General features: G+C 41.1%; 1 protein-coding gene across 1 annotated transcript; it reads right to left on the bottom strand.

The window, feature by feature from the left end:
* Nucleotides 1–1,262: 1,262 nt before the first annotated feature.
* slc6a6a (solute carrier family 6 member 6a) lies at nucleotides 1,263–20,938 on the bottom strand. Its single transcript, XM_058643741.1, has 14 exons — nucleotides 20,737–20,938; nucleotides 18,692–18,921; nucleotides 18,469–18,603; nucleotides 14,125–14,359; nucleotides 13,522–13,654; nucleotides 11,644–11,778; nucleotides 10,947–11,050; nucleotides 10,682–10,806; nucleotides 8,353–8,465; nucleotides 6,960–7,097; nucleotides 6,422–6,524; nucleotides 4,865–4,965; nucleotides 4,558–4,728; nucleotides 1,263–3,427 (listed from the first exon to the last, which is right to left on the bottom strand). Exons 1-14 carry the CDS (start codon nucleotides 20,745–20,747, stop codon nucleotides 3,272–3,274), a joined length of 1,890 nt encoding a protein of 629 aa, XP_058499724.1. The 5' UTR covers nucleotides 20,748–20,938; the 3' UTR covers nucleotides 1,263–3,271.
* Between the last annotated feature and the right edge of the window lie 954 nt (nucleotides 20,939–21,892).

Raw genomic sequence — 21,892 nt, 5'->3', positions numbered from 1 at the left:
GTTAGTGTAACACTTGACATCACAATACAGTAACGATATGGTGATATTGTTGTAATAATTGAGTGATATTATGGTCATTTCTTCTATGGTGGACATTGCGTTAGACACAAGATATTACACTACACTACAATATGATTACCTTACTATTACCATGTTGTTACATTGTAATGTCAAGCATGAGCTATTTTAGGACCTTTTTTCATATGCACAGTAATTATAGCACAAACAACCCAGGTTTGCAACCCGGTCCAAATGAGCGCCTTTCAGCATGGAGTTTGCATCTCCATGCAAAATGTGCTTCCCGACCTCAGTTTCCCCTGAGTTGAGAAATATCTTCATTCTTTTCTTTGTTGCGTGCCCACACTTAGCAAAGATGGCGGACACTGTTTACATTTCTGGGAATGAGGTCCCGTCCCCCTACGAGTCAGTTTAAAATTTGCGCGGAATTAGCGTTGCAGTTTAAAGCCTCGGACCAAGTGTCACTGGTGGGCATGTAACAAAAAAAAAGAATGAAGATATTTCAAATACTACCCCTATTCTAGTAATAAAAAGCTAAATGCAAATCGGTAAAGTATTCCTTTCATTGGACACTCTAAACTGACCCAATGAATGAATGAGGGAAAAAAGACTTCCGTGTCATGTGATCCACTGGCCTTCCCACACCATCACGACGACTCCTCCACGCTTCATGATGAGAACCACACATGGAGAAAGAGAGAAAACCGTCTGCTCCACTTGTCTGCGTCTCACAAAGACATGGTGGGTGGAACCAAAAATGTCAAATCTGGACTCCTCAGAACCAAGTATTCATATCCACCTTGTGTTTCTTGTCACAGGCAAGTCACTTCTCCGTCCTCCTCTTTGGAGCAATTTGACCGTGAAGACCTGATCCACACGGTTTCCTCTGAACAGCGGATGTTGAGCTGTGTCTATTATTTGAACTCTGTGAATCATTCATGCTCTAATCTGTTTATTCTGCTCTTTCTGAGACTGGTGTAAGTCAAATGGCCGCACCCTCCGCAACATGGGAAACTCTTACTTTCTTGGGATGGTCCTCAAGAGAGCCAGTTTCATCACAGCGTTTCAGCAACTGCACGCGAACGTAGCTGTTGATCTGTTTATAGAACTAAGACCGCAGACAAGAACCAACAGGAGTAAATGTGTGGAACAATCTGGACGACAAGCTGGAGGTGTGTAGCATTTCCAGTTTCTAAAGAGATTATGAATAAAATATCAGCACAACACATTAAGACACCAGTAAATTCAAAGAAAATGATATTTATTCATAATCTATAGAATGATGCAATGTGCATCTCAAAGGGGACAAAATGTGAGGCAAAAATACTTTGGTACACATGAATTCCTAAGCAGCACAGCGCTGTGGTGAGTCCTTCATGTGCTATGATGTTCATATTGAATTGTGCAAGTCGTTCAGTAGTCATTAAATCTACTTTATATTTAATGCGTATGGAATTCTCTGCTCTTTCAAATGTCATATGAAAGAACAGAGAATTCGGCATCGCTTCAATGAGTATTGCACACTGAAAACGTCATCTAGGCTCATTATGTATTCAATATTTGGAAATTAATGAGTTTTAAGTAAAATAATGAATCAATAATGGTGTAATATGATGTACAGTATAAAATTGTTACAAAAAGGCATGCGTGAATTATAAACAATTCAATTTCTACATAGAAATTTCCAAAGTGAACATTAGAAACTTCTGTAAAATCCAGTGGTAATCCTGAATGAGCACGATGGAAAGAGCTATCTGGATGTTTGGACATCAAAGTAACGCATTTAACTTTTAAACGATATACTCTCACAGCTTTATTTTTCGGCTAATCAGAATATTTGATATCAAATGTCTACTCTATTGTCTCCATTGTCTAAAGTTGACAACCAGATACTGAATATCAAAGTTTACAATATCAAAAAGTTAGAAGCTAAAAATATTTCCTCCTGATAAGTGTTGCAAACGCAACAAATACTACAATAAAGGTGAAACGACATATAAAGTGCAAAAAAGAGGTTTCAATAAATGCACTGGGACTGACTATAGTAGTCACACAGGCAGTGTTCAAATACTCTAAAAATGCCACTTTCCATTTCTCCTTACTCTTCTTTTTCTTCACTGCTATTTACCATTATTTCTTTTTTTATCTTGGTTATTTTTTAAGGATGTTTCTATTTATGAATGCATTTCTCACAGTATTTGGCCAAGGCCTTGGTGAACTAGCAATTTAAAGGGTGTCGAACTAAATTCAATCTGCAGTCCACAATCCACTTTACCCCTTCACATGTTTTGGATATGTATGTATGTGTTTACACCAAAATGGAATTCAAATGTTGTTGTACCACCAAATTACATACAAACTTAATGTAAGGACTAGGGGGCACAAAACATTTCTCGAAACTTTCCATGGAAAAATTCCAAATAGGAAACTGTATCGGCATTTAATGAGAAAGAATGAAAATAACCTCATGTGTCGCGTCATTGCACTTAGTAATGACATCCACAGGCTTGTTGGAATAGTTCAAATTAAACTTGAGCATCGAGATTTCACCGACATGTTTCAGCCTGTATTACTGTTAAGTACGTGGTCATCCAGAGATGACATCTACATGACTTCTGTTTGTACTTCTACTACTTCTTAAAATCAGAGTAACATCAATTTAACAGTGAAAAGACGTTGCCGCTCTTCCTCTCTCTTCTTCCGGCAACAATATTTACGCGGGCTTCTGGACATCGCTACCGACAAATATGATCCTGTGAGTACGACGTGAGAGATATGGGTGGATTGTAGAGCTACATTCATTTTCACTGTGGGATGCACAACAACTAATATTAGAAGTTAGAATTGGCAAAGCGGTGCCAAAGATTGTTTAGACATTTTCTACCTTATGCATAGTCAGTTATTTAGGTTTATGAGAATTTCATCATTTCTTCTATTACACGGAAAAACAAAACAATTCCCTATCTCAATTGAATCAATGGAAGGTATTAAACACTGAACATGTTCTATCGGAAAACATTGCTTCAACTGAGATCAGTGCCAGCTACAGCAACAAGTGTAACATCAATATTGGTATAGTAGAAAAAAAACAAAAAACAAGAGAAAAAGAATACAACAACAGTAACAACCCTCGTCATACAAATCGAATCTCTCTAACGCGAATATATTGGACAACGTAAACCTACCTTTATCAACGTTAGCAAATAAGGTAACACAGAAAGCACAACAATCGTATTCCTCTCACAGAGAGCGCTCACATCACTGTTTCCACAATGGTGTCGGTGGGCTTGTTCAAGCCATTGTTCCCGCTTGGGTCCAGGGGCTGTGTCAACTCGCTGGCCGTCAAGTTGTACTCCTTTGGGCGGGAGCTCACACCTGACTTTGCAGGAGCTGCCACTGCTTTGATCCTCTGTGGGAAAGGACAGGAACGATTAGGATAGCAATCTTAAAACGTTTTAAGCAGTTTTAAGCTAGAAATGAGCATCTGTTTTCAAATGGCGTAAATCTTTATTCAAGGTACTTGTTATGGTAACTTTATGTTACTTTAGGCCAATTCATAGTCTACGCAAAAGACGGAGACAGGTGGAGCCTTTCATCCGTACTTGGCGTTCATTTCATTTCATTGTGCGCCAACCTACGATGACGGACAAAATGGAGCAATACCACTGGAAATTGTGGGGGCAGTATTGAGTCAATAGTCCAATCAGTCAAGAAGATGAAGAAGAAGCAACCCACACTTGCAGTGAAACAAGTGTAAAACATGCTGCCAGAGCTCAGTGGCTCATCCCTGCAGCCAGAAAACGGAGAGTGACCGATCTCAGTTGTCAAATGTCGTGGCAGATATATACGGACATTTTGAAAAAGCAACTCGTCATCCATCTCTCTCATTGACACCAATGAGTAATATTCCCCATGAATGGGACGACTTACATTTAGTGGTCTGATCTTGAATCAAGCACAAAAAAAATAAGCTCTTTTAATGGTCGCTATGTTGATGCCTGCAACTTGGTAGTCTGCACTGGCCTCTAGAGGATGTAATGTGTAAATGGTTTATAAATGGGCCGTAACACTATCATATCTGTAGCTAGCAGCAGATAATCTTAGCCTAGCATCTAATTAATGAAGGATATAACAGATTTTTACTACAAAATGTGTAGCAGAAACTAGCTTACAGATGCATTCAGCTTGCCAATTAGCTAACTATGCAATTTTTCCCCCTTTGACAGAGTTAACAAAAGAGGTATTATAATGTTAAAATATATAATGTTATATAATGTTATAAATGTTTGTTTGAACAAAGCTATGCTTGCTGTCTCACCCTGTTTTCAGTCTTGATGCTAAGCTAAGCTAAGCTAAGCTAATCATGTACTGGCCTGAGCTTTAACTTATGATACTTTATCTGAACAAACTCCAAGTAAAGAAACAAATGATCAAAAAACCCTTTAACTTAAATCAGATGAACAGAAAAAACATGCCAACAAATGTACTTATTCATTTGTTTTGCTGCTTTAAAACCTCAGGGGAGTCATGTCCGCTCACCTCAATCAGTGATCCCTCAGACTGCAAGATCTTGATGACCATCACCAATGGGATGCAGATCATGGAGGACAAAGCCAAACACCAGCCCACACCGATGGCCCAGTCAGGATACTCGTACACCTTGTTATAGGTCAGGGGCTTGTACTTCACCAGGGAAAAGACAAAGCATCCCTGGGAAACAACAAACGTGCTACATTTAGAACTTGCATTTTTACACGTCTCTGTGACCTTGACCTGTCAACATGTGTCACATGTCATCAGTATCTCTCGCCCCCTCCAGAACAATAACCTGACTCTGAATTCTCACCATGCAAAGGACAGGCGTGATAAAGGTCCAGCTCCATTTCATCCACGCGTTTGGTCTGTAGCCAATCATATCCTCCACTGCGTCATAGAAATTATCGACTCCTATGCAACACAAAGGGGATAAAGAATTAGTGCTTGCAAATGACGAAAGTGGGTTTAATTATTGAATGTAGGACGGACTATAATCGCTGTCAACTGTGCACGTGCTATTGTTTACTATCACGAGCATCTGTGGAAATGACTACATTTATGAGGCCTTTATCTCTCTGTATGCCATAAACGGCATCACAGGCCCATATTTACACTGAGCCAGGTACCAGTATATGGTAAACAGTCTAGGCTTTGTCAGATAAAACTGCTTATTCATACTTCCTTAATGCTAGGTATTATGTTTTTACTGCATTGTTTACTAGGGTAAGTGTACTGTGCTTTACACTTTTAACTTTTATATCTTTTTTGTTGTTGACTTATTCACTGTTTAGCTCCATTTTAGGGGCCACAGATAGAAATGAATAAATAAATTAGCTACTAAAGACCTCTATGATGCTGCATTACCATCTATTAGCATATTTCTATAAAAACTTAAATGAAGAGATCAAACTCTCCAGTCATTTTTAGGAAACAGCCCATTAACTGTCTTTCATATTTAGTTAATATTATTGCAACAACAATATTAGAATAAGTGACTTCTTTTAAAACACTTTAACCCACTTTTTTATAGACTGGCATTCGCGTAACCTTGTCTTTTTATTTATTTATTTATTTTTTCACTTTTTTATCCAACCCATTGACAGTTATTATTATTAAACCTCTGTTCTCGATGGGTACCATGGTACTAAGGTACTATGTAAATAGATATTCTGATCATTACTATTATTACTAATGTAAAGAAAACGCTCAAAACTGTTGTGTTCAACACTCAAAACAATTGACACAAATGATGAAAATACATGATTCTATTTCGATTTCTAAATTGCCAATAATTCGACTGGGAAAATACATCTTTGTGGGGTCTTTAGTTACAGTTCACTAGAATTAGACGTCCCAAACTTTAAGCTGGGAGCCAATATTTTAAGATGCCTCTATTGTCCTCAAACAAAAACAGTCCCTGTGAAGAGGCGCTACTGTTCTCTGTGATTCAGCCACAGTGAGATTTAATACAGGCAGTCAGTGGTCAACATTTTGAATAGCAGGGCCTTTTTGTGTGCATGATCTACTGTGTTTTCCTGAATAATGAATGATTCATTCTAATCAAAAGAATCAAATGGCCTTACACACTTAACAACATGTTGATTACATAGTCCAATGGGGCTCGTTTTTTTCTAACCAATGATGAGAGGTGTATCCCAGATTAGCCAATCCCATGCTACAAGACGGCCCCACTCGCCACACCTCTGCAAGCAGTTAAACTTATTTAGTGCTGATGTGTAATGAACCACAAGGAAAACCTTTGTTTATCGCCATAGAAGTCATTTGTGCGAGTAATTCTCCACGACCATTACTTTAAAAAAGAAAAACTAAACAAAACGACACACTCATCAGACTGATTTCCACTTACCATAAACCCAGGCTACAGCAATGCATTCAAAGAATGCAACCCACAAAAGGCACACACCACTGGCTGCATAGTAATCAAAGAGTTGAAACACATACATGCCACCCTGGAAAAAAGAAAAGGCAGAAAACGACATCAATTATTGTGTGTGGAAAGAAAGAGGATTACTGAAATAGAGGTGAGGGCATAAAATCCGAGTGTGCAGAGGGCATTGAAAGCAGCACACTAGAATGCTGGCACTCTACCAATAGAGGCAGAGTTCAACAGGTGCTGAGAACGTCATTGAAGCCCACAGTGAACTGCTGGATGGAAAATGGCATTCCAGCTTGCACCATTCAGACACACAGGATGTGAATGGTGAAAGTGAAGTGAAGCCATATTTGGTCGTAGAAATGCAGCAGGCGTCGGGCGAGCGGAACGTCTGTTATCTCTGCTGTGGAGAGCCCAATACACTCAGGTCTCTCTCCCTTTTCCAAACAGGATGAGGCGGCATGAGGCAAGAGTGCAGAGGCTCACTGAAGGAGCCTGTTGGTGAACTTACTTTCGTTACCATGGCAAGTCCCAGGAGATAGCTCATGAAACAAATCACAGCTATAAAGATCTCTCTGTGGTAACCCCTCCTGAGGACAGATGGATACAGATCCACAATAGAGGTGATCTGTCCTTCCACTTCAACAAACTGTTGGGACAAAAGAGGAAGAGAACTGCCTTCATTTACCACTTTGGATTAATACACATAAGCAGAGGGGTGCACAGACATTACAGTGGGAAATCTTGTACTTGCATGTTTAATTATTTGAATAAAAACTCAGATTTGAGATATTTCATAAGCCAACTCAACACGTTTCTGCAAAATTACCATACAGAGAAATTGGCGCCTCGCAGAAATGACTACTCAAATGCAATGTTGGGGCATTTTTAACACACTTTAAACTGAGAAATGATGCCAACAGAAATAAAACAAGAATAAGTGCAAGTGCTTGACGTCCTGTACACAAGTACAGTCTAAGTCAGTTTATTTATAATATGCCAAGACACCAGGAGACACAGAGACAAAACAACAGTGCCTGTGTCTCTCTGTTGCTTCCATGTGGCTCATTGCCTCACACTGGTACATGTCATAACATTACAAAATTAGCCCCATTTATCAGACTGCACTGGCTTTATGCACCAAGGACACACTCGTCTGCTACATGAAAACCAAACAAAAAGCCCTTACATAACAGTGGCATGTGGGTGAGAGATGATAACAATATATAGCATTCATGACCACAAATGTGCATGAAATTTATGGTGGAAAAATGCACCCACACACCCCCACACACACACTGGCACTGGTTTGTAAGTGGCTGCACTTGCATGGGACTATTTACATGAACTCAATTTAGAGCATTGGCCTGATATCGCAAATGGCTGAGAGGAGTCGCGGGCCATTTACAGGACGGAGTTAGCACACGAGTAGAATTACACTTGAATGCAGGAAATGTGATATAGCCAGAGAATCCCTCTGGTGTACATTTGGGTTTTGTCCACTTGGGTTATCTTGTCTAACTCAAATCTGTCAGTGCTCGATAAATAAGTCCCAGGCTATTGCAGTGACCTCTACTAATCGCCCATCAGCTGCTAAAAACCTCATTTGTGACATTGCAAAGCATGAAAAAGGTTCACGTCTTCACACACAGGGTAATCGCGAGTGGTCGTAAAATGTCTTTGTGATGATGGGCTGTACTACATAGCTGTCAGTTATCTGATACGTTGTGGATATTAGATACGGATCTGAGAGACACCAAATGTGTTTTACACATTGCAAGTGGCAGGAAGCAAACTAACATGTGGGACTTGTGTGTGAAATGAATGGAGATCATACAAAAGAACTGATATTCTGTGCTTCTGTGTATATACCTCGACGGCAGTTTCATTGTGACAACACTGACCTGGCTGTCGAGGCCCAGAAGCAGCAGCATGATAAAGAAGAGGATGGCCCAGAGCGTTGGCATCGGCATCATGGACACAGCTTTGGGGTAGGCGATGAAGGCCAAGCCAGGACCTGGGGGGCAAACAGAATGGGGAAGTGGGGGGGGGGAGATGGAGAGAGGACAGAATTAACATTTCTATCTGATTTCAGCTTGGACGACATTCTGTAAGGGGATCTGAATGATGATGTAAACGCTGAGCAGGTTCTGATGCGAAAGGATCCAACACTAATTTGGCCCCCAGATGAAACAAGATAAATTTAATTGGATGGACTTGTTGATACTGTTGAGCAGATTTTCTCATGCTAAAGGTGTCATGTGTTTGTGTTTATGTGCACCACAAGTATCAACAATAATATACAGTATAATCTGACAACAGAAATGATGTATGATGTGGCTTAGGGTGTAAGTGTTGTATCTGCTCATATTTGAAATCATCTATGACGGAACCAGAGCATTCTACTGATGAGGTTCTGCTGCTACTTCAAACACATGTGCTTAACATTTCATATACAGTATATTGTCCCACACGTATCACAGTTTGATTCTTTTCTCCTGTTCTAGGTCGATCCGTGCCTCCAAATAGGGACACTAGCTGGTGTTGTCATTGCCAGGCAACAGCGTTCTCATAACTTTAACATCCAAATGCCAAGCATGTCATGTTTAAAACATCACGTCATGGAAGTCATGAAGTTCCCATTTGATGGCATCATACTTTTAACTCTGTACATTATGTTATCTATACATCCACATGTATGGAAACAGTTTGTAAGAGGCTAACCTGGTTTTGTAATACTGCTAATCTTGTGCAACAAACTAAATTAATGCAAACTCCATCAAGCAGATGAGGTTTTTGACAAAGCCGTGAACCAGCTCAACATGATACGACAAAGAATGAGACACACAATCAAGGGTGGAATATGTATGTAGAGTGTGTGTGTGTGTGTGTGTGTGTGTGCGAGAGTGTGTGTGTGTGTTCGTATTTGTCCACAGAATCACTGCATTGTCATACAGTTTCACATCATTGTTTTCAAGTTGCAATCATTAAAAGGCAAAGTTCAGGTTTCTTTGAAGTGCAGTTGTATGATTTACTGGCATGAAATCAGCGCTGACCGCTGCACACCCACCTGTGTCGAGAGCACCTGAGAGCACTAAAAACGTGGCTGCCAGCTGTTTAGCCACAATAAAAAACAAACAAACTCTCGCCTAATAAAATCTATGCCTGACAAAATAAATAAATCAATAAATAAACAAATTTGTGTTTGCTTTATAATTTGCTCCATACAGAAAATGAGTGATTTTACATCCTGCCACACCAAAACAGGCAACAGTCCTGTGTCCTACGGAGCTCAAAATGCAGATTTTTGTCTATGGAGTTTGGCGCAGGATAGCAAGAAGTTTATAAGACAAACTTGGGTTTCCAGGCGTTACAGGCTATCTGACAGTGAAATACAGTGACAAACACATTCTTAATATAGAGTTCTCTTAAGCTGGCGTTTATTTTATTAGACAAATCTTTTGTTATGTAGCTGGAATCACTTTTTCCTTGTGTCCCTGGCAGCAATGTTTTCACTGATAGCATTCTTTCCTGTGTCTGGCGGCCTCCTGACAGAGGGCATCCAGGGGGCAACGCTGACAATATATCAGCGCTTCATACAACCGCACTAATAAAAACCCCGAGCTGTCCCTTTAAGGACTTAGTTTGAACTAAACAAAGCAAGCATGCTGAAATAAGACGCATCTCCTTCAAAATCCACATAGCAAGGCAGAAACAGAGCTGTTGGCACTCCGCCACACTCAGGAAATCCACAGCTTGTTAACAGAACTGGGCTTTACAGTTTTACAGTGCAGTGCAAGAAAAAAAATCACCAACAGTGGTGCACATACAGCAGGCCCCACTGATGAAAAAGAAATAAAGCTACTGGAAAACATGAGCAGGTTGAATGTGGTCACTGAGCACCTGTGATAACAATGATGTCGGCCCAGTACACAAGGAACACCACAGTTCAATGTGGAGCACAAAACAGACAACACTTGACCAGAGTAGTCTGTCCTCAAAAAGGTGGAACATACAGTATCTGGCACTGTAATAACAATTCTGTTTCATTGAGGCTTTTATTCAAGGAGTGTGCAATTGCCGATACCTCTACATTTCAGCATTATCTTTTTTTTTTCCCATCATTTACTTTTTTTAAGTTTCCAATTTCCTGTTTGTTTGTTTTTTCTTCCTTTCTTTCTTTTTTGCAGCAGTGCCCACCATCACTGCTGCCATCACCTCGGACCCTCGTACCTGACTCTGCCACATCGGCAATGTCCACCCCTTGTTCTTGTGCCATGAAGCCCAGGACGGAAAATATTGCGAAGCCAGACACAAAGCTGGTACCGCTGTTGAGGCCTCCCAGCAGCAAACAGTCCCTATGTCACACATATGTCATGGAGGATGTTAATGAACACAGGAGGAACCGAAGTTCCCATTTTCTTTTCACGCAACCGTCTCTGACACGAGTTGCTGTCACTACTACAGTCCCACAGCTCCCAGCAGATATGCGGCTCACCTGTAGCAGTTGTATCTGTACTTGTTGTAGCTCCCCAGTGATGTCATGGCTCCCAGACAAATGGCATAGGAGAAGAAGATCTGGGTTCCAGCGTCAATCCACACCTGAGGAGAGAGAAGACGTGCTGTGCTGAATTTCACAGGGTTATCCAGATTGGAGGAAATGAACCTGCTTTCATTTCTGCTTTGGAAATTATATCATGATCCCCATTTTTTGGCCACTCTGGATGTTATGTTTGTGAATATAAGATGAATAGAGGCTTGAAATTTAACCTGGGTGTAGGGAAAAGTGAAACAACACTTAAGGGTCATAAAATCAAAAACTCGACTGAGCAGAAGGGAGCTGCGGAGGTGAGCAAACATTTTCTGTGGGCAGAAGCAGAGCTCAATGTCATTTGTTTAAATAGATCAGCATGAGCACATGGTGGAAAGCCAATAAACACCTGTTGAGTTAGTTTTGATGCTGATTCAATGAGAAATTAATTGGTCAAGTTATTGATACTAAATAAATACCCTCATTGTCATTTAAAACTGTACAGTACACAGATTTATCTAGAGAGATTTGGTGTACATTGAGAGAGAATAACAAATATATTTTCCAAAATCTCAAACTATTCTTTTACAGATAGAAATGCAAAAGATAAGGTCTAGAGCTGTAACACTGTGAGAAAAAAAAAAGAAGACGTTTTCAGCTGTACCTCTGGGTCCTGTAGGCGGGTCAGGTCTGGGTAAAGGTAAAATTTAATTCCTTCAGATGCCCCAGGAAGAGTCACACCGCGGATCAATAGCACAATCAGCATTATAAATGGGAAAGTTGCTGTTATGTAGACCACCTAGACAGGAAAAGGGAAAGTATGAGACAAATTGCTCACGATCAGAACATAGACTTATGACACATAAAACCTGAGATAATAAACAGTATCTCAAGCTGTCTTTGTTATGCCACTCATCCACAAACAGTTACCCCAATTACACCTCTGTGATCTGATTGCAATAAAGAAGAAAACTTTAAGAGTTAAATCTGTAGGAGGAGTTTGTTAAAATACATGTGCCAAATTGCAAAACTTGCCCTAAAATGGCTGTTTGATCCAAAATGGCCACCTTCCAGTTGGGGTTTATTTCATGCATCCAAAATAGATCCTATCTGTGCCAAATTTCAAATTTCAAATTTATCTAGAATTTTCTAGGGGGGCCACATTACTGTATAGCCAAGATGCATGGTCAGACTTGGCAAACCAGCTATATTAATCAATTACCTGTGGCTGAGTGAAACAGCTGCATTCTGGATTAAAACACCAGTTACGGCTACAAAAAGGCGAGTAAAAGCTCCTGTGTTGAAGTTCTGTTGCCCTTCTGAGGAACTCTGGGTATGAACCAACATTCTGCAGAATTCTCTTTTCAATTTAGTATTTATCAAGGTGTGTATAGTCTAGAGTTTGTTCAGCAGCATTATCCGTTTATAAACTTTTCTCAGGCCCTTCAGCATTTTCAACCAAACTCCAACTATTAGCAGCCATCTTTCATCACTCACGCCCTGATCTTTTGTTTCTGCACAATGTGAGTTTAATGGGAGATTAGCAAAACCTCCCTAAATGCTAATAAGGTGTGTCATTATTGACAAAGCCTACGATAACAGATTGAGCAATAAAGCTACTAAATTAATATTACATAACTTTCAACATTGATGCTACTTATTGGCATTTAGCTAAGTTTAACAAACTAGCATAGTAAATGTTACTATTGCTAATTAACTCAATGGTTTTACGATTTCTTCTCTTACAACTTTATCAAACGCACAAAAGCCACATAAATGTCACAATCACTAATGACTTTTTAATAAAGGTTTCATCTCATTATGTGAAGCTAAAGCTGATACTGTGATTGAGTGCTGGGCTAAACCATCGGACAATTGCTTTGTCAAACCAATTATACATCAGCAGCTAGGCAGCTAGCATTTGCCAACACATGAAGCAATACTCTCCTCAGTCCTCACATTAGTAGATAATAATAAATAATAATAATAATAATAATAATAATAATAATAATAGTCCAGCTTTTTGGATGGGTGGCTAAAATGTTCCGGAGCATGTGATGTGAGCTCATCAGAGTGATCAGATCTAAATCTGTTTTAAATGTGGACTTCACAATAAGTTGGTTGTTCTACTCCGTCTATATCACCAAGGTGACAACCATTGAGGGTGAGAAGTATCCATGCGTTGCTTACATTGTCATGCATATTGTCATAGTTTAACACACTAACATGTACTCAAAACAGCACATTTGAGGATTGAAGTACATGAATTGAGACCAAGCAGCAGTTCCAGTCCTGCTAACAGGAACAGAGACAGGTTCTAAGAAGCAGCAGTCAACTGTTACAGCCGACAGGAAGTCTGGCCAAGAAGCAACTTTCAGGGCAGTCCAGAGACTTGTGTCTCTAAATCAGCCTTGTTTCCAAGCATGTGGGTTTTCTCTAAGCAACAGTGTTTTGTCACTCATTTGTTGGGGTAAAAACTAAAGGCCAAACAGCATCCAGGCAACACAGCGAGCACAGGATGTGTATACACTTAAGCACTCACTTTCCCAGTGGACTTGACTCCTTTCCAGATGCAGAAAAAGCAGATAACCCACACTGCTAGGAGACACAGGGCCAGGTCCCATTTCAGGGGCCCTATGTCCTCAATCCCAGAGGAGATGCTCAGGACATTGTGTCTACACAGGATACAGAGGAAAGAGTTATAGGCATTTTGTGGAAAGTGAAACAGAAAAGGGTATCCTGCACATTTTCAAATACAGTCAATTAATCTTGGCCTTCGTTCTGCTGCTCGTCCAGAGTCAGACTACAGTAAAATGTTGCAATGATTGTGCAATATACTACACTTTGAAGCCAGAACTTTTAAGTGTCTGATAAAGTCCAAACACGTACTGTAAGTAATACATGCTGTGAGAAATTGTAATCAAGTTCAAACACTTGGTACTTCAGTTTAGTTTGACAACTACAGTCAAACTTTGAGCTGCATGTAAAAAGGTGCAGTCCAAACATAATAAACTGTCAAAGAAATAAAAGTACATTTAAAAAGCAAACCAGCCTTCTCAGGAAATGTTTAACCATGTGGCTGGGTTGTGTTCCTGTTTTCACATGTGCATGTCTTGTGACAGTAATACTTTGAGTGAATACTCACTCCCAGAACTCCGTGACAGGGGAGGTAAAGTTGGTCATGTTGGCTGCCAGCCAGAAAGTCTTGTTTTTGCGGACTGTGTCCTCCACACAGTATTCTGTGTTCCAGGGCTGCTTGCATTTTGCCCAGGGAAGCTCCGCCTGAAAGCTATGAAACAGGTAGTAGAGGCCCCACGCCAAGATCACGATGTAGTAGATGTTTAGTAGAGATACGATCACGATAGAGGCGTAGCCAATACCTGGGAAAAAAGAGAGAGCAGATTACAAAACTAACTTAAAATATCACACAAGGTTCCAGCTCAAGGTTGTAATTTCTAAATTTCTATTTCGTAGTCTGTGGGGTCGGAAAGTCAAGCCAATGCTGTGACTTCAACTCCTGGTCCTCGCCTTTTCAGTAAGACCCACTGACTTTTTCCCCAGTGCCTTCCTCTCATTCATATATGGTCTCTTCTGGTTTTTGACAAACTTTATAAAATTCAAAGCTTGGAAAAAAGCAGTTCACAAACCAATGGGTGACTTCTCAGACTTTATTATTTGTAAGTACCTGTTGTGGAACACTTGACTTCTTTTGTTGTTCCCCTTGCTTCCTTGACACACAACCATCAGAACTGCAATGGGGTGGTCAAAAGACCATGTTTGGTCTTTGTCACTTTGACAGACGCTATCATGGTTTTTGAGAGTCAGAAAGAAGTTACAATAACCCAGGGCAGCAGTCTGATGCATTGCTGTAAAAATAATAATAATAATAATAATAATGATCACTTTTGCAGCAGCTGAAAATCTATCATTTCCTGTCCTTTAGTGGTTTAACTTCTTATCCTGCTGCAGTGATGAAGAAGCACAAGCTTTGTTCCAATCCATGGGCTGGTTGACAGAGTCCAGTCTGTGAACTGCATCCTTCAGAGGAGACGGAAGTAAAGTGCTCTGAAATTAGGTGCTCTAGCCTTCAGAGAACCTGCTGGTTATGTCACCAATTTTGTTACGCTGGCAGGCAACAAATTCTGGGATATGGTCGACCACAAAGGTGGTGGCCAGGCAAATGTTGGCTGCATTTGGAGAATTTGACGGCTCAAACTAAAATGTGACCGCCTACATTGCTCCACTCTGATGCATATTGACAACATCCAGTTTAATGAACAATCCAGAGGATCCCGCCCGTGGATTGGAACATCTCTTCTGGTCGTATGTGCCATAAACCGCCCTCCACGGCGCAGCCTGTCGTTAAATGACTCTTTAAAAAAATGTATGCAAAGGGTTTAACTGCTTATGTGAGATAAAGAACTTTAAAGTAAAAACTCAGAACAGATAAGTCTACATTAACTTAGACTCACGTATCAACAGTTATAATGTCCTTACAGTGTTGATGCTATTTTTAAATGACTTTGTCATGAACCCAGACGCTGCAATTCCCAGTACTTTTCCACTGCTTCAGGGTATTTTTAAACTCATCATCTGGATTGGCCTTTCTCATCAGTCCCACATACCAAAAGTGAACTGAGTGATCCAATCAAATATGAGCAGCATTAAGTATGAATGCGTCCTCAGATCTGATCACAAGAAACACATTGAGAGGTGGTCTGATGCATGTGGCCACATTCCTGACCATTTATGAACTCAATCCATCTTCATTAGAGGACGCATCTCCTCAGCTGATGTTCTCTGAATTACCGTACTTGTCACCGGTTCAAATCCAGAGTTTTCTGCGGGTTTCCTCCCACAGTCCACAAACATGCAGAGCTTGATTGGACACTTTAAATTGACTGTAAGTGTGAATGTGACAGTGAATAGTTGTTCGTCTCTATATGTTGGCTCTGTAATGGACTGGCGACCTGTCCAGGGTGTCCCCCGCCTTTGGCCTTATGTCAGCTGGGATTAAGCAGTAGACAAATGCTGTGTTTCCTTCATGGTATGTTTGGTTTAGTACAATGCGGCACGGCTTGGAATGGTAAAGCCCTGGGTCAGGCTTGAATACCTAGTTGGTGTGGGCTGTGCCAGCGAGATACATGACTTCATAGTGGTGCGACGACAATGAGCGACGTCACCGAACGCGACACAACAGACAGCAATAGCTATCTGCTGTTTGCTGGCATTTTCTTGGCATGTGATGTGTCGTTAGGGTGTATTTGAATCAAGGCCAAAAACACATGAAATCAGGACGAATAATGGCAGATGTAGATTTGCTCGTTTGCCGTCGTGTCAGGGGCTGAACCAGATTGACAGACAACAGCCTCGGCATTCCTTGAATAGCAGCGACCAGCTGCTGGAAAGGCGGTGCCACTCAGGTTCCTCTCTTTTCATGTGTCACTACCTTGTGTGAACATGAGTAAGGGGGTCACAGCAGCTGAGGATGCCTATTGCGACAGCTGTCGCTCAAAGATAGATGGATTGCATATCAGAGCGATGACAGACCCTGAAAGTATCTTATCTAAGTATCAGTAGTTTAAGAAGATCTCAATTGCTGGTTGAGATGCTAATGAGAGAACCCCGCCCTGACACCTCTTATATGGAGGACACTTACAGTACTGTGTAAAAGTTGGTTTTTTTGTCTGTTAAATTTTGTTACCATCGGTATTTGGATTAGAACGATGTGACTGAAAGTTTGTCTTAAATATTAGCAAACTGTCAATGAGTTACCCTCGTACAATATATGTCTTGGCGTAAGAGACATTTTTCACAGCAGATATTTTTCTCCATGAAATAGTAAGACAAAGATTAGTACCCTGGGGTTCTCCAGTTTTAAGAGCCAGTGTCATGCTAGTGTTCACTTTTCAGCTGTAAACCAGTGTATATGAGTATCTAGTAATGTTATTTGCTGATCCAGGTACTAACCTTCACAGTTTAATCTAAAGTATTGAAATGATACATGTTGAGATAAAATTTGGGACATCTACTGACTCTGCTACTGCACTACAATGTTGCTACTGGTTTTCTTAGTACCGTCTGCGTCACTGGTACAATCTTTCGTTGCCCTCTTGTCAAACCAGTGTGAGGCTCGCTGTCTCTTCTTTTATAAATGCCAGAGCCTTTCTCTCGCCACCGTTGGAAGTGCAGGGTAACTGATTGAGAGACTCGTCTCACTCGACTACACCCCATGCACTGCTCCCCACTCTCCCTCCCTCCACCCTCAGCCCATTTCTGGGCATTTTTTCAAAATCAGGAAGTGTAAGGCTAGGTCACACTAAATAAAAATACTTATCTGTCAATTGTTTTGGCAAACAGCCAGGACGCTAAAACAAACCGGTGGATCCTCACTGTAGTACCATGTTGGCAAAAAGTAGTATGGTGATTTTGTTTTAAATCTGCTGCACGACATTACCCTCATTGCTTAACAACTAAGTATTCACTGTGTCTGTTTCCACAGTGGAAAAAACTCATCAATCCATGACACACACACACACACACACACACACATGCAGATCTGCTGTCTGAAGCAGTTCTGTGTTACTATTAGTGTTCAGCTCTTGCGGCACTTCTGCTGTTTACTGTTGTTTACACTAGTGGCAACCCGCTGTCCGTGATGTCACCCAGTGGCTTGTGAATTCCCATCTTGAAGCCTCAAGTTTAATATTTTGGCCAGCACCACATTGGTAACCACAAGAAACCATGTTAGGAAAAACAAAGGGGAGCCTGACTGAGAGCTTATCCACTGCATGTCCACCTACCACCTGCAGCCAGGCACCTATTGGATGGTCAGTCACATGGTGTCTAATCCCTAGTCCTGTAGACAACGTACATTTTTTTGACTGTAATTTACATTGCAAGTCAACACTACAAGCTGTAACCATTGTAACATTATGGTAACATAAACAGTTTGGACAGTAAAGAAATGACTGTGCTCTAACCAAATGTTCCTCCAAATCATCTGCCACCTAAAAATAATCAGAAATTCAGCGATCAGGAAATGCTTCTTCAGTTTTGTCACAGTCCTTCATTCCATTTGTGGTTTTAACTGTGTGTCTTTGTTATATGTGTGCAGGAGCTGCGTGGCACTGGCTGATTACATGCACCTGTGTTTTATTACCACCAATAACCCATTTATATACCCTGCAATATTTTCAGGCACACACTGCAAATGGCTAAGTACGGTACGTCTGCCCCACTTCGTTCACACACCAAAGACCGACCACACCCAGAGTCTATTCTCACACAAAGTTTGACAAACAGCCACAACCCGAGCAGGAGAAAGAGCTGCTGGATGTCCTCCAGTGTTGTTTGTTGTGTCGCGTTTGAAGTTGTCATTTGTTGTCGTCGCACCAGTACGACGTCACACTACGTATCTCGCCGACGTGGCAGCTCAACCATACCATACTGGACCAATCATGGACACACAGCTTTTGTATGAACTTACCAGTGAAGATGGGGCAGAGCTTGGCCCAGCAGGTGATGCCTCCCTCAGAAGTGTACTGGCCCAGTGCAACCTCCAGGAAGAACACAGGTAGACCACCACCAAACAGGAAGATGAAGTAAGGAATGAGAAATGCACCTGAAAGAGTGACACAATAATCAACTTGAAGTCATTTCATGATCTCAATCTCCACATCTCTGGCATCTGTCGCATAGCTTTTGCTCACCTCCACCATTTTTATAGCAAAGGTAAGGGAACCGCCAGACGTTTCCTAATCCAACAAAGCCTCCGGCCACAGACAGAACAAAGTCGAGCTTACTGGACCACTTCTCCCTTTGCGTAACCTTCCCTTCTGCCTCATCCTCAGGCCGAGTTCCTGGGCTCTTCCCTGGCGACGGTTTCAGCGTGTCCTTGTGAAAATCCTTCAGGCATTGTAACTTCTCTTTTTGTGAGATGCTGTGGACAGTGAAAGGGAAAAGGGCACACAGTCAAAGAGAAACAGAGGAGTTAGGCAGAGGTGACCGGGATAAGACACAGATAGTGAGGAGCATTAGGCTGATAATGCTTTCTCCTGATTGCGTTACAGGTTGTGTCCATGATATACAGTACTATTCTAATCTCGGTAATCTGAGAGAGTGATGCATGGAGGTCATTCGGACTGCAGAAATGTTGGGGGAGCTGATTTACGACACACAATGGAACTAAATCAAATCAGAATGTGGAAAAAAAACATGCAAATGTAGGTCAAAGTTCTTATATAATTGAAACTGTTGATAAAAATACAAACCAAGTCCAAGCCCAGCATCACACATACATTACACAAGGACAATCAAACAGAAAGAATGCCCACTGTGTTTCCCTATCAGCGACTCTCACTCAGGCAGTCAGATAACAGTGTTTGGGTTTGAGTAAAAACATCTACAGCAGCCTTGCATACATAATACACTGTGTGATTTAGAAACCCACTGACAGCATCTGCATATTCACATTAATGTTTCTCTTAGTCACAAGTGCAGTGCTACACTTCCCTCTGAGCCTCAAGGTTCATTTTTCTGCTCTGTGGGAGTCACATTGTCACAAAGGGAAGAGAAAGTTTGCACAGGATGTTCGGCTTTTTGACCTCGCCTGCACCAGAGGGGAACTTTCTTTTTCTTTCCGTTTCATTTTTGCTCTTATTTTGTCATTGTGATTTAAATTTAAAAGGAAGGGGATAATCACATTCAAGTCCACTAATGTGTTTACACTCCGAACCGTCTTTCCAAGAAAGACTGGATTTGTTACAGACCAACAGATCCTGTGTCCCTGTGTGTGAGCCTAAATGAAACCCTGATAGGACAGAAATAGCTATGTGAGACATGTCAAGACTGAATTTGATTTATTGTTTGCCAGCTGGCAAACAATAACCCTAACACACAGACCAAGGACAACGTAAAACTTTAATGTCATCAGTTATTTACTTGGTAGATCAGCGTTCATAATAATACTAATAAAAATATAAGAACTATTTAATAACCCTCTCAGGGAGCGTTATCTCTACCAGCAACTGCATGAGGAAAACGAGAACCAGCAGCATTCCTTTTGGGAGCTACGGGTCTCCTGATTTAATTAAGGTTTGAAAAACAAGCACTGCATCCATCCACCGTCCATCCATCTAACCATATCCCCTGGCGCGCGCATCATTTTTCGAGGATTTCTCTCTTCCTGTTATGCATGACAAGTCAGCGCGAGCCGCGTTTCCACTCGCAGCAAACCTGCTTACATAACTGGATCAGTTCTTGTTCACTCCGTTTCTCATCCTGTCTCTCTTACCCCCCCCCCCCCCCCCCGTTTTCTCCTCTTTTTACTCCTCGAGCCTCCTCGGCGCGCAAATATGCTGTAGGTTTTCACACAACACTGCTTTATTTTCAACCGGAATTCCTCACCCTCATTAAGATGGAATTAATAATAAATCTCAGCATATTAAATGTGCAAAAAGTGCAAAAAAAGAGAGGATATTTAATTGTTATGTCTAGTTCTCTAAATCAGTAAGACGTGCGCAGCCTCTTTCTCTATGATATCGTTATTAAACAGTCATTATTATAATATAATATATTATATAATTATATATAATTATTATAATTTTCTTAAATCATTCGATTTTTTTTACCATATTTACGCACATAAATATAAAACACAGATAGCAAACTCAGTAAATATATACAAATACATTTATTTGCTTTACAAATTAATTTAAATATCAATTAAATAAAAATCATACATTTAGAAACTTACATTTCCTTCATGGCTGCGGCTGTGTACTGTGATCCTCTCTCTCAGCTGTCACCATTCCTCTGTACTGAACGCCTTTATGCAGACACGGGTGACCCGGAGTGGAGCTGACAGCAGGACCCGCCCCCGCGCGGCTAAAGACAATTAAATCCACAGTGGAGATTGGACACAGCCTCGCTGTGACACACAACTCAGGTACCGACGTGGGAGACTGTAAATTTCCACTTCTCACTACTCCCTGCCGACAAACATGCACTCAGCTCAGGGCTGCTGGTGGGCAGGAAGGGAGGAGGGATACACACACACACACACACACACACACACACACACACACGCATGTTTGCGCAGTATTCATAGTGAGGACATTAGACATAATGCATTCCCTAGCCTCTCACCCTAACCTTAACCATCACAACTAAATACTTATTCCTATCCCTTACCTCAGATCTATTCTAACCCTAACCCAAGTCTTCACCCTCAAAAGTCTTTCTAAGGGCTGACAGGATGTTTTTTTTTGGTCCTCACAAAGATATAAATATACAAGAGCACAAACTTGTTTGTATATCTTAGTGAGGACACTCAGAGACATCCTTTAAGTCCTTTAAAGTTGTGTGGACTGTACAAAATGTCCCTTACAGACAGGATTTTCTGTTTTTTTGGTCCTCTCAAAGATTTAAATCCATGTAAACACATACATACACACACAAGTAGCAACTTCAGTGCTCAAAATAATGAAATGGTAAGTTAAGATAATGGTAACCGGTTTGTATTTATACAAGTGCTTTAGGCTATAGGTCCAGTGTGTAAAAAGGGGTTATTGGTCAAAACTGAATGCTACCCATAAGCATGCTTGTGAACAGTACTGTGCAAATATCCTATCGGCCACCATTAGCTACATATGATTTTATTTATATCTCTTGGCTTGGCTTTGCTAACGAAGATTTCAGGAGTTGAGTCCACTTCTGGTACATGCCCTCTGGTGGCTGACGAGTCCAATGCGTGATCTGCAGACTCGGCCACAGCGGCTGCAGGGGAAGGATGAATCTGGGGTATTCCTCGTCTTTGTTCGTCCGCTGGGGAAGATGCCCGTTGACCACGGCAGCCAACTGGGTGAAGTGAAGATGAGCTTTGTTTAGGCCACCTTTTCTAGGCCTGTCTC

This window comes from Solea solea, chromosome 11 (genome assembly GCF_958295425.1).
Source record: "Solea solea chromosome 11, fSolSol10.1, whole genome shotgun sequence".
In the NCBI taxonomy this organism is placed as follows: domain Eukaryota; kingdom Metazoa; phylum Chordata; class Actinopteri; order Pleuronectiformes; family Soleidae; genus Solea; species Solea solea.
This window is presented reverse-complemented; position numbering and strand designations above follow the sequence as displayed.